General features: G+C 32.1%; 1 protein-coding gene across 1 annotated transcript in view; it reads right to left on the reverse strand.

The window, feature by feature from the left end:
- The window catches only part of LOC124355803 (tetratricopeptide repeat protein 37-like), a 43,271-nt gene extending 38,523 nt beyond the window's left edge, over nt 1–4,748 (reverse strand). Inside the window, 4 exon segments of the mRNA XM_046806957.1 lie at nt 348–696; nt 1,691–1,886; nt 2,656–2,888; nt 4,320–4,748. Of these exon segments, the coding sequence (XP_046662913.1) occupies nt 348–696; nt 1,691–1,886; nt 2,656–2,888; nt 4,320–4,409 (868 nt within the window). The 5' untranslated portion in view covers nt 4,410–4,748.
- Between the last annotated feature and the right edge of the window lie 9,867 nt (nt 4,749–14,615).

Genomic DNA, 14,615 nt, shown 5'->3' on the forward strand with positions numbered 1-14,615 from the left:
AAATGTGCTTAGTATTCGCAAACACGTTTATTTGTCAAGAAATACAATGCAACAGTCAGAAAACATGTTTTAATAAACAATGTTGATAATTCTATAACAAAATAGACCCATTCTCAAGTTTTAAAACCGTATTTTTCTGTAATTCTGGCTAATCCGAACAATCACATAATCCGAATAGGGCTCGGTCCCAATTAGGTCGGATTAACGGGACTCTACTGTATACTGATTTACAATATCTATCAACTTCTCAATCAATTCCTATTCAGAATATACTGCTCATACCTAATTTTCCTTAAAAAAAAACTTTAGAATACATTTTTATCTACTCGTTATGGAGGCATACTTACAATACTGAAGAGTTTCTCTTGCTTCCAAATAGGCTCTCTGCGACATCAGGTGAACTCCTCGTGACATCAGTCCTAGCACGTTATCATTGCTGAGCTCCAACAGCCTGGTGTAGTACTGTGACAGCCGGATGCACCAGTCCTCCAAGCTACCTCGGTCCTCCACATACAACTCCGAGGTGACCTTGCAAATCCACTCGAGCGCTTGGCAGTTCTCGTCATTCATCTGAATCAGCTTGCCTGCGTATGTTAACAACTGATGCAATTTCTTCTGGTTGTACAACAGCTTGAAGCAGGCCTGACAATGGTCGTTCTCCAATTCTGAGTCCGGTCTATTTAAAACTTCTTCACACTGAAATTGTAAGTAAATTTAATTGTTTTATACATAATTATGTTGTGTTAAATGGCCACTAATTTCTCTTTGTTTAAATTAAGTTTTTTGTAACCAGCCTATACTTAGTTATCAGATTTGATGGACAATAGAGTAACAAGTATAATGATTTCTATCAAATTCACCCACTGTAAAAACTGTTAAAATATTTTGTGTAGTAAAAGAGATTAAAAAACAGAACCGTTTTTAAAGCGTTCATTACATAGAACAATCTATTAGAATTGTAATGAACAATCTTTGTCTTTACAAAATACAGTATGTCTTGTGTAAACTTTCTAAACTCCATTGAAAAGAAAAAGAAAAGGTGTGGTAAGAAAAGGAGTTCAAACACCTAATAAATATTTGCATATTCAACAAAAATGCTCTACATGTAAAAAAAGAGGAGAAAGTTGAGAAATCTTCAATTCCGGAAGACTCTAGTGAAAACGGTTACCAAAATACCAAGATACAAGCAAATAGCTTAAAAAAGGAAACCATTCTGCTAAGGAAGGCTCCCTTTAACTCATCTGTCACTTCCTGAGTATTCCTCCAGAAGAAAAGAAAACCTTGTGTCCCACAAGGAGATGTGTAGTTTGCCTGAGCATTACATACAATGAGAGTTACATTATCAGTGCAGAGATTGTGATGTAGGTCAGTGCGCAGCTACTTGCTTCAATGGTTTCCATATTGAAAAAAGTACTAAAACCAGCATTCACAAATGAGTATGTGTAAATAATGTTTATAATGTGTGAAAAAGTGTTGTACTTCGATTTTTATTCATGTAAAATACAAATGTCTAATTCTACAATAAAACAGACTAAAGGTTGAGATTTTGCAAATTTTTAGCTCAAGAAATAAAATAATATTGTGATTAAAATGGAGCAATACATTTTTTTAATTAATAAAGGAAGAAGGACTCTTTTAATTTTTAATAAGCTGTTAAGGGATTACAATAACATGCATATTCATATCTTACCAATTTTAGATTCTGTGCTGGAATTTCATCAACATGTGACAGATATTGAACAACTAATTTACGTAAAGCATCTAATTTGACACTATCATTTGTGTCTTTATATTCTATCAGTATTTGTCCTATACTGTCATCACTTTTAAATTTTGTAATTATCATCTGTATTTTTAACATTGTGTCACACCACTTTGAAGTTTCACTGAAACAAAAAATAATCGAATGAAAGATTTCTTATACATTTTCTCTCATTTTATCATTATTTAACAGCAGATTAGTCACTCTTCTATTATAATTCAGACATGCTATATTTTTCGTTTTATCATAACACTCAAAATTAACAATTACAAATTTTAGACATGCTATTATTTATTACCTTCTTTAATATTCCAAAATTATAAGAATGTATCAAAACTAATAATAGTTAAAAAAAAGAGCAAAGAACAATAGATATACACTCAGTATTTTTGTTTTAATTTAAAAATAATAATAATGTTACATGCATATAAATACTAACAAAATTAAGTAAGTAGGCTACAAATGAAAGATAAATATTGGAAAAAAGACCAGAAAAATTACCAGAGGACGAAAGATAACCCCTTTACCCCCTTGTTTTATTTCACCATATTTGAAATGAGTGGGTAGTTTGTAAAACTGATATTAGGCATGAGTTTCTTGGCCCAAAAAACCCCCCACAAACAAATGGTTTTTTAAAATGTTTTAAGAAATAAACAAATCTAAGTTTCATCTACAATGCAATATTTTAAAATAAATACAAAGACCAACAAAACTTTTTAAAATATATGTATTAAACATTCAAATTACATGGTCATAATTAAAATAAATTGTCTTATAAAATATTGTTTTTTAGCTTTACTATAAGAAGTTATGTTGTAGAAAAAATATGAAATTTAACCTTGTAACAGATTTTAACAACATGACCAAAACAAATTGTTTGTAAGCTTACCTACCTTTCAAGCTGTAACAAACGCTGATAAATTGGAACTAGTTCTTCTGCATGTTTGTTGGCATCATCTTTCTCGTAAAACACCATGAGCCCTTGCCATGCTAGCACTTGATCAGGGGAAACTTCTATAGCTTTACGGTAAGCATTAGGGGCTTGATTTTTCTGATCAGATTCTTGAAAGGCTGCCCCAAGTAAAACTAGAGCAATGTAATTGTTACGATCCTCTTTTAATACAGCCTGCAACATTTTGCAAATAAATTTTACTTATGCTAAGTACGTTTAATGCTTAAACATCCCCATTTCAGACTCAATAAATAGCAATGTTTAAAGAGACTTATTTTTGGTGGGTTTAAGACTTGACTTTAAAATCTACAAAGCCAGGGGCTGCAGTATAATAAGTTGCCACCACCACAATCAATTATTTGATCGATTATAATCGATATTTATGTTTACTATGAAACCAAAATGTTGAACTGAATTACGTTACAGGTATTTTAAATTATAGTAGGCTGTATTCACTAGCTGTAGTTCAGCTGTATTTATATCTACAGCAATAATGTAATGATGAATAAAATAACTATTGAAGATATGTCTATATAATAAAGAAATCAGTGTAACATTTAATTAACTTTTTACAATTTTTACGAATAAATGTCTCTAACATCTTGTGTCAGAAATAACGCATGTTTATTGCCATTTTACTTGAGGCTAAAATAAATTTTCTAAAATACAATACAAATGATTTTAATTTGTTTTAATTAATTTTAAACAGTTCAATATATTAAAAAGAGCTGGATTAATTGGGGCAGAGTTCAATAAATGGACCCAGTTTTTATATCGCTTCCACAATCATCATATATATTGAATAACAGAACTATTAATCGATATCAATTTATCTAAAATACTAAATTAAAGTCACATGTTTAAATTAATAGAAATAGTTTAAACAATTACGTAATGTCATAAAATAATAAAGGAACCATAACCATTAATTAAACGATAAAACTATGACAAGTAGTGACAGGAAAAATGTTATTTAAATAATAAAAAAAGTAATAAAAAACAAACATCTTGAAACTAAGAAAGACACAGTAAATCATCTTTTAGTGTTATTTTGTTTGGTTTTCTTAAGTTAACTTATTTTTAAGAAGTTACTTGTAGAACAAATTGTGTTTAGAATACAAAAAAGTGTATACAGTTGATTTAGTTATTGTTCAAATGAATTACTATTAGTTGATTATATCAATGTGTACAATAATTAAATATTGTCTGATAATTTTGATATAAATAAACCGTGTCTGCTCATCGTACTCTACCTATTAATTGTTATAACAATAAATTAGATTGTTTTTGGGGTAGGGTACGATAAACGGATCCGGTTTTTATATCGCTATTGACAAACGATATTACTTAATTATAACTTTCGATATAACTAACCGATACAGATTTTGAACAATAACTAACTTGTATCAACTAGCCTATAAACGCGTTTTCATATAATAAAAAAATATGTGGTGGCTGCTTACTATACTGTAGCCCAGCCAGGAATTAAAAACAGGCAGTATAAATCAAACAGGCTTTAGCCTGGTTACCCATTCAAACTATTTGGCTTCATTTGGAAGCAAGTTGTAATATGATGTCTCTGAATTTATAATATGGTTTGCCTACCTTGCAAAGGCTGAGAGCTGAACTTATATCCTTGTTCTTTATAGCTTCCTTTGCTTGCTTTAATGTACTTTTCAATGTTTTAGAATCCATAGTTTACGACTAATTCAGGTTTAACAAAGTTTTAAGTTAATTATTAGTTTAATGTTGAAGTTAAACCCTATGCCCGGTTCTGGAGATTGGATGGTAATTGGTTTATTCAAACGAAAAATTCTTATATAGTGTAAACATTATAATTTCTAAGCACAAAAGGTGATATCAATTAATTAATGTTATCACCTCAACCGGGAACAACTATTAAAGAACGCAAAGATATCTTGTTTTTTATAACAAACTTAACCTTATTCCACCACACCATCCGATCAGATAAGGTAAAACCAGATATAATACCACATAAACATGAACAGCTGTGAAGTTTCAGTTTAGTTTAGCCATGTGAAGGCGTTATAATAAATATGTCGTATTTACAGACGACAATAGAAATACAGCTGATTTCTGTGTATCAAGAGCATACAAATAGACTCAGTCATTACGGGATGCATAGAGTGAAAACAAATTATTACTATATAGATTGTAGAATATATCATAATATAGCTTTACATTACTACACATAATTCTAAAACAAAACTGTAAGGTCTATACCTTAAATATTTCGTCTTAAAAACTTATTCGCTTAAATAAAAAGTAACAAATGACTATGTTGTATTACAAAAGATTGGATTCATAGTGAAAGAGATAATGATATAATATGTAAACCGATTATAAGTTATCATATACCATCAATACATTAAATCAATTCTTAAATGATCGATTTTAAACTTTAAAGTTAAATGGTATTAATTTGGTACTTGGAACACTTTATAGGCCTTCTGGTAATCATAACATGTAAAGTTTCTTTGATAAATGTATTATATGAGACAAACTCACTTTGCTGACAAACATGTTGCAGGAAATTATGATGTACATATTTTAAGCGATGACAACTATTGCAGAACTATAAAAACAATATTTTAACTGGTTGTGATTTATCTTTATTGTTAAATATTCCTAGACTACACACTACACTTAGGATGCTCAATGACGCACAAACTATCACAACCTGCCTATTGGCGTTATCTTAAATTTTATGTCGAACATTGTAGCCTAAGCATGGATAATTCACTAGTAAAAATCAAACGTACCATTTAAACTAAGGAAACTACATAGGTAAGACGATTGAACACCTCAACTCGGAGATAAATTTATTTCAGAGAATTATGCCAATCAATCGTGAATGTTACAGTTATAAATAAACTGTGGTAAAATAGCAAAATATGTTACTTATTTAGGAAACAAAATTTAGAAAGGGTGGCAATTTAAAATGAAAATGTAATAATATGATCAAAACTTGATCATAAAATACTTAATTTAAGTAACTACGCCATAGCCTTTCTGAACAATTAATAATCCAGATAGGACGAAGACAATTTTAACTAAACAGACACTATTATTTCTAAAACAAAATTATCTTTTAATATTATTTTTTCAATACGCACTTTAGCACATACGGCGAAGCTAGGATATGTATAACCAGGCAATATTTATTTAAATGTCAATGGTTTTCTAACATAAAGGAAAAATGCAGATACTCCAGAATATGTACAAAAGTTATGTATAATAGATTGGTACATACATTATTTTAATTACATGAAACCTGTCATATGGTTTTTTAAAAATTTTATTCTATACAGGCTACAAAGTATTATCAATTATTGAATAACAAAATAATGCAAAATATATAGTAGTATATTGTTAAAAGTATATAAATGACCAGACTGGCATTTTCCTAACTTGCACACTGTGTATTTGGTAATAGCTGTTTACTGTGATGTGATCTGTACAAATCTGAAACTACTTTTCAAGTTAGTAACAAACAAGTACTAACCCTAGTACATTTGTTTTCATAAAATTCCAACATGGGCAGGATGACATATCCAGGGCAAGATTTACCCTAGATTATGAATCGTTCTGAGCATATAAACTTTTCAATACTACAAATGGTTTCCGTTTGAAATCTCTCGACGTATGTGCCACCTAGTGGCTAACGCTAGAAACACACGCTATTCGTGACCGGCGAGCAGCGCCAAGCGGAGTATCGCAGAACTAGTGCAGCGCGTGGTTTAAAATATTGTTTCAAAGGCTGAAATGGGCAACGACTCAGAGAAGATTAGATAGACAGAGCCGAGCAGTTCCGATTACCACCGACTATCCCCGAACATTTGCGAATGGTCGAGGGGTAAGGGGAGGGAGGGGTTGATGGATGAAGCTATGGTTGCGAGTCTGGTGGCGGAAACGTGAACCGCGTAAAGGCGCGTTTTCCTAGCTGCGGGGTATACGCCGCAGCGGGGTGCGGTGTTGAACCTGGGGGTCCGCAGAGCACACAATATACAATGCTACGTCAGAGTGTTTTCCTAGGAATCGTACGCCGCACCCCGCCAGCGGGGTTCAGACTGCGGGCCGCGACGACTCATTCTAGAGGAGTCTACGACGCAGTCCGCACCGGAATAGCGAGCAGTTCCTGTTGTTGTGCACGTAGTTCTTTTATTAGTTTTAATTTAAAATGTCTACGTTCAATGCCACTGATGACGAACAGTTAGTGGAGTTAGTAGCGGGTCACTGGATACTGTGGGATTATTCAGAGAACGACTTCAAAAACACATTGAAAAAAGAACTGATTTGGAAGGAAATAGCATGATTGTTGAATAAAACAGTGCTTTAAATACAATCTTATCTTAGTGGTTTTAATTACAAAGCATAATATAACACAGTTATATAGGGCCACAATATGTACTGTACCAATATAATATACACAATGTTAATGTGACACAATATTAGTCTACAATACACAATTATATTATGACAACACATTACATTACATAATGTTCAGAATACTTGATCTTTTTTACATTGCTGTTTGTTCGTGTTCACTCAACGTTTCCTTCTTTTGGCTGATTTTCCTTTAAAGTATTCGGTAAATCTACTTCGTACCTTGAAACCCTCAGAATTAGCATATCCACCAATCCCAGATAGGGGAATCATGTTGTCGACTGGTAGCTCATGGATAGATTCTTCTATTTCACCATGGTTAGGATACTTGTTAACGAAGTCATCTCGAAGTAAATTGTGTAGGCAACAACATACCATAATTATGTCGTCCACTGTCTCTGGCTTCACAGCCATTGGCGTAAAAAAATTCTAAAGCGCGAACACATAATACCAAAAGCATTTTCAGTAACCCTTCTTACTTTAGACAAGTGATAATTGAAATTTCTCTTGTCTGGTTCTTCAATTGCTTGCTGTTTAGAATATGCTTTCATGAGGTGTTTGTCCAAGCGAAAAGCCTCATCACCCAATACTACATGGGGTAATATGATATTTGAATTAGGTAAGTATTGAGGGTCTGGGAAAATCTTTGTTCCGTCGGCAATCATTTTTCCCATGGCTGATTTATTAAAAATTCCAGCATCCCCTTCCTTCCCATAGGAACCAATATCCACTACAATAAATTTGCAATTCGCATCAACTAGGGCAAGCAAAACAATAGAAAAGTATTTTTTATAATTGAAGAATAAACTTCCACTGTTGTCTGGTGCAACAACACGCACGTGTTTACCGTCTAGTGCTCCAACAACATTTGGAAAATCCCAACGCTTTAAAAATTCGTGAGACTTATTTTTCCAGTCAATGTCTTCAGGACGACACAAGTACAAACTTTGCAGTTTAGTTTTTAAAGATTTTAATACTAGTGGAACAATTTTTTTTTTAAGTACGAAGGTGAAATGCGGTATGCAAACGCCAATGATCTGAATGACTCCTCTGTAGCTAGGTACCTGAAATTAAATAACAATAGTTAAAATTTAGTATAGGAATTGCCAAGTCACAGCAACCTGCGTCTAGCGAATTTTCATCTGTATTATTGAAGGTTCATTTATACATCATGTATACCTTGACAGTAAAACAAGAAACAACTGTAGCTACTAACAACTAATTCCGTTTGCGTTATTAGTTTTTTTGTTGAATTTTTTTACGAAAATTTGCTACAAATAAAATATTAAAACAAAAGTACAAGAACACTAATCTAGACGTTTATTTTCAGGAGAACAATGCAAAAAAAGATGGCGAAACATAAGAGACCACTATAAGAAAATAAAATCACCCCCCCCCCCCCCACCCCCCCCCCCCCCCACCCCCCCCCCCCCCCACCCCCCCCCCCCCCCACCCCCCCCCCCCCCCACCCCCCCCCCCCCCCACCCCCCAGGGAGGGGTTTGCGATAAGACAATTCCTGTTTTATATTGACGAAATATTGTTCTACGCTAATCTAGTAATCAGTAGAAACGAAATGTGAAATAACGATTCATGTCTGGGTGTGGTCGGTATAATCCCAAAGTACCTATGTTTTGAAACTTTGTGTAGTGTTCAAAAATTTTTAGTAAAGAATAAATTTTGATTTTAGAATAATAATTGACATTACAATTGTATAATATCTCAAAAATTGAAGTAAGTTGTTTTTGTAAGAGGTGAAAAACTAAGTTAATTTCTATATATTATTACAGAAGGTTAAACATTTTTACAATTAATTACAATATTTCTTAAAATAAATCATGTTGTTACTATACAATAACATTTTTTTAAATTTCGAAATTCTTATTTGGAAAATTCATTACATAAGAGAGTAATTTTTATTTAAATTCTAAAAATGAATATATTACATTGTAATTAAATCGTATGAATATTTAAACAAATAAAAACAGTTTAAACGACTATAATATCCATTATTCACTGACCTGGAGGAAACCTCCGTGAGCGCCTGATGGTGTTTCTAATTTTAAGCGCCCGATGGAGGGTTAACAATGGCAGTCAATTTTAGAAAACTATATGACATTGCTTTGAAAGATGATAAGACATGTTTTTCGTGACTTCAACATGTTGGACTTGTACCGAAAAACCCATTATGTGAAATTAGTGGGAAAGAAACAACTGTAACTGTGAGAGGAGCAAATATGGTCATCTGCAGTTTTCCTAATTTTGGTTATAATCTAATTTGTTTTATCACTGTAAATATTAAATTCACATTTTAATTTAAAATATATGATTGTTATTGAGGACTATAGATACTTGTATATCGATTGATAGTCTAAGATTTGAGATGCGAATATTAGGTATCGATGATTACATTCTTCGATATAAAAAACCAAGTTCACTTATCGTACCCTACCCTACTGAAACAGTAACCTGGTAATAAGTTACCACTAAATTACCTGCTACTTATACTAATATTACAGATCTGTAATGGCAGCAAGTGCAGTGGTTAGGTATGTACATATTTTAGTGGTGTCAGAAACAATTATTGTTCTTAAAAATAGTAAAAAGTAAGTAAATATTATACTGTTTTGATTGTTATTTTCTATAACTACAGATAACCTAGATCGTTTTTTATTTAGGCCTACCATAACATTAATACTTTGTATACCTACTGTATTTGAAATAAAACAACGAAAATACAACATAATTTGGTTTAAGTAGTTGGAGCGAAGATTCTTTACTCACTCAATATTATCGATCACTCGAGTGTAAGACGCTTACTATACTGCAACCTTCACAAATCACGTTGTGTGTAAACACAAGTGTTTTGGATGAATAAATTCTTGATTCAAGGAGTTTTTAAATTCTAGGAAGGATAAAATATGTTTTTAAGGTTTTCCCAGTGTGTTAAATTCCCAGCTTATTTTCAGTTGGGTGGCCAGCCTGTTTTAACCCATTTACCTAAATAGATATTATTTTATTGATATTTTATTACAAAATGTAGTTTTTGTAAAACCCATAGTTCATAAAGTTAAAAAGAAGAATTGTTGGATGTAATTATTAATTGTGTATTGTGACAAACTATGAATTAACATATCTCACCCAGAAGCTATAGTACTTTTAAAAATAGATTAATATTAACCTAGGACAAGCTTTTCAATAGATGATAATCAGAAACAGTTATTTTTAACCCAAAACTTATATTTGACTGAAATATAGCTATAAAAAACAACTTCAAATTTAAGTTATTACTGTAAATCATGTACAAGTTTTTAATAATAGCCTATTTTAGATTTATTAAACTTACTGCATTGAAAATACATGTAGGGACTCTTCAAAGGCCGCTTTTCTTAACTGAATGTTTAATAACTGTCACATTAAATACACTCACGTAATTCACCTAAAATTTACATACCGCTCATAGGTCGAATTTTGATACATCAACAAAGTATATCAATAATAACAAACTAGTATCAAAGGAAGAACAATCAGTTTACTGTACGAAAAACTATGGTAACTTGGTAAGCAAGACCGATGATAAGCCACCACGGGCCAATCCAATGCCATTTCGTCGAGTTTTGGCAGCAGCCACACGCAAAGGCGCAAAAAACAAAACAAACACCTCAAAGGTTATGGCGGTAAAATTAGTTATCTTTTATTTGGGATTGCTTATTACATAAAACGCTATTAGATCGAATTTGAAATATGAGAATAGAAATGTAATCTATTGTTGTGTAATGTATTATGTGTGTATTGTTGTTGTATGTAAAATTAAATTAAATATATAAAACTTTCAATGCCTGGAACTTGACACAAAATATGGATTGTACAGCTTTATATGACCCAATGTAGGACATATTGACGTTTAACTCCTAAAGTAACATGTACCAACTACAAAGTTAATAACTACCATGTTGCAAAATATGTATTCTTAGAAAGAGTTGTAAATTAATTTTCGCATTCAAAACATGGGCCTATAAATATAAAAATATATACTCTTCTAGAATTTAACTTGAAGTAGCCTATCTACTGGGTTTTTTTTACTGGTGAAAAGCTTAAAAAGGGCCATAACCTAAGATAATAACTTTTATACCTTTGTAGGAAAATGTTTAATTTTGCGGTATGAAGTATGTGGTATGCATACCAAAAAATAAATGTCAAAACAGCTCAATTTTCTCAAGAGAAGGTTGGGAAAAGAGAACCGTTAAACAAATATGTGTATTTAGTTAGCGGCATAAGTTTTTTCTAGTTCAAATATTTTAATGTTTCTAATTTAATTTTAAAGCTTGATAATAACCTTACAAACTTTAGCATTGTTTTTACTTTAGCATACATCGTTTAGTAATACAAAAATATAACTATTTATCAAAAAACAATTTCTAATAGTTTTTCTGAAAAATTATGACTAGGCTATTTGTAGGAAAACGGGTTTTTTCCAAGATAGAGTTTTAATGTATGTATACATAGGAATGAGAGTGACAAATTTGAAACACTTATATCGAAAAATGAAATAGTTATCTCGTGTTTAATGACAGTAAACGTAGAAAATAAAAGTGTCATAAAACTCTAATGAACATAACACTATTTCTTTATTCCAGTACCAAAACATAATAATTTTCAAACAACTACATATGCTTTTCCTTTTTTTCTAGTTTCTTTTACCTAATTCGAACTAAAGATATGCTTGTTTCATACATCGTATCTTTAAATTATCTTTTATCTTCAATTTTAAAATTATAAAGTTAAATTCACGGTAATATTTTTTGTGCCACTAAACTTTGTCTTTGCATTTTGATTTTTTTCATGAGTTTTATAATACTAAAACAATAAAATGTTAAATATGTATCTTCTAAAAGAGAAACGTAAAAATACTCATTGCGAGAAATAAATATAATTTCTTGGGACGTATTTTTTGCCGTCTCCCAGAACAGTTACTTCATTGTATTCAGTGTTTTCTAACCTCAAATTTGTCTTTCGGTGTTGTACAATGCCATGCGGGTGCTCACTGATTTGTGTGGCAGTTGTTAGAATAGACTGGGCATTAGAGTTTTTTTTTATAATTCCAAGTAGCAAAGCGTTCTATTAGTGAAATTGATTACTCTAGTGACTGTGACGCGACGAGACGCGCTAAAACCACGGTGAACTCCATGATCGCTCCGCCAAACAACACCGCCTCTTAAAACAATTCGAGGCTTCATCTGCTACCAAAACTGTCGGTACTGACCATTTTACGCAGTCCCGCACCCCACCTTTAATTTGGTATATGACTTTTGGCCTACTGGAGTGTATGCGAGTCGTTTACGATTCCCCAAGGGACCAAGAGAATCAGTCTTTTTTTTAAAGGAGCAGAGAACCACAGAGGAAAACTTTAAACTGTGGATTTTTCTTAGAGTAAGTGTAAAATCCTTAAGATAAAACAGCAGGGAAATAGAATTTCTCAAGATGTAAATAGTTGTTCTACAGTGACTTGTGTAAATAGTTTAACTATGTTGTTGTGGAACATTCAGAACCTAACTAATAAAATTTACTATTTAAACTGTTTAGCATCAAGCAACAATGTTGATGTTACTTGTATAACCGAGCACTGGTTATCTAAAGTATAAGTTGTAAATATTGATTTACCGGAATATAAATTTGCAGCTTTTTTATCGTCTGCAGTACAACTGAAAACTGTTAATATTCTGCTGGTGAATTTCTACAGGTCACCTACAGGTAACTTCACGCTTTTATAGACACACTACATAACATTTTTCGAGAATACATGAGATGAAGGTTGCCTGATGCATGAGTGATTGTAATGTAGATTTTTTAAAGTAAAAAAAACACACACAAGAATTAATAGCCTAATAAAATCATTTTACTATATATAACTAAACTATACTAAACATGGCCTCCATTTGAATAAAAGTGGGAAATATAAACTGGCTGCTTTAATAATAAAGGCTATTAATTAGATAGTGGTAATCACAGGATAGATTACCAAAGAGTTTGGTTCAATAGTTTGGCTTACAAGAAAAACCACATGAAGAGCTAAAACAGATCAACATCATTGAGGCAGACATGAACAAACTAATAAAGGATAACTGTAGAGACAAAAGTGTTGCCTTTGCACATTGTGTTTCGGGAGACTTCAGCAATGACAGAAAATATGAGCGGTGGTGTAGCTAAAGTTTTCAAGAGGCACTTTGGTAAACCAGATATTAGTAAGGATTATTTCAGTGATCATTTGGCTTGCCAGGTAACTGAAACCGGAGTGGCTGTATATAGTCTAATCACTAAAGATAATTACTTTCAAAAACCTAATGGTGAAATATATGATAAAGCATTTCAACAACTCAAAGAGGACTTCAAGAAAAGAAATTTCAGTCAGCTGATTTGTTCGCCCATGGGATGTGTACGGGATGGTATCAATCCAGAACAATTTTGTGCTCAAATAGTTGATTTTCAGGCCAGAAGAGTTTTAAGGAATGGTTTAACACATGCCGAGTTTGTTCAACATATGCGACATACCATCTCTGCGCTGCTACAGAATCATGAAAATCCTGACGTGTCAATCCCAAATATAGTATTAGAGACATCTACATCATTTGTCGATGGTGACTCCTGTGAAGTGTTGAACACAACAAAGTCTACGGACACCAAAAGCCTCGACAATGTATCGGTGGCCACTAACTTTTCAGGATGGTCTACTCCTCACAGTGCAATTAAGACGAAACATGTTTTCAGTGATTTTCTTTTTACTAGGGAGCATTCAGTATTTTGTTCAAGTGACACTTTAAATAGTTTTAATGTAACCTATAATAATAGAATAAATTTTGAATTAGATCAGACAAAAGACTTGCAAGTATCACAGGCAGAGACAAATGTATAGTAACAGACTTTAGGGTTTTCCATCAGAATGCAAGGTGCTTACAACCAAAATTGAACCATTTTGAAATTTTAATTGACCAGATAAATCCTGATATTTTACTGATAACTGAACATTGGTCGAGCGATAACATTCTTGAATGCATCAAACTTAATAATGGGATGTATACATTGGCTAATTATGTTTCTAGAACCTCAATTAAAGGTGGTGGAGCTGCAATTTTCACAAAACGTTCTGTTTCGTTTAAAAAAACTTGATATAACTTTATGTGAAGGATTACTGGAAGCTACAGGAATTATAACTAAAATAAACAATGAGAATTACATAATTATTTGTATATACAGGCCACCCAATTCTGATATTGATAGTTTTATATGTAAATTATCCAGAATAGTTGACTCACTTGATTCTAGTTCTAATTGTATTCTGATGGGAAATTTTAATATTGATATTTTAGTGCACTCTAACAATAAATTTAAACTAATGACTTTTCTTAATGAATTCAATTTTAGATATCTGATAAACCAACCAACCAGAGTAACTCAGAATACACAATCAGCTTTGGATAATATAGTAATCAATAAAAAGA

The sequence above is a fragment of the Homalodisca vitripennis genome, chromosome 2 (assembly GCF_021130785.1).
Source record: "Homalodisca vitripennis isolate AUS2020 chromosome 2, UT_GWSS_2.1, whole genome shotgun sequence".
NCBI classification, from domain to species: Eukaryota; Metazoa; Arthropoda; class Insecta; order Hemiptera; family Cicadellidae; genus Homalodisca; species Homalodisca vitripennis.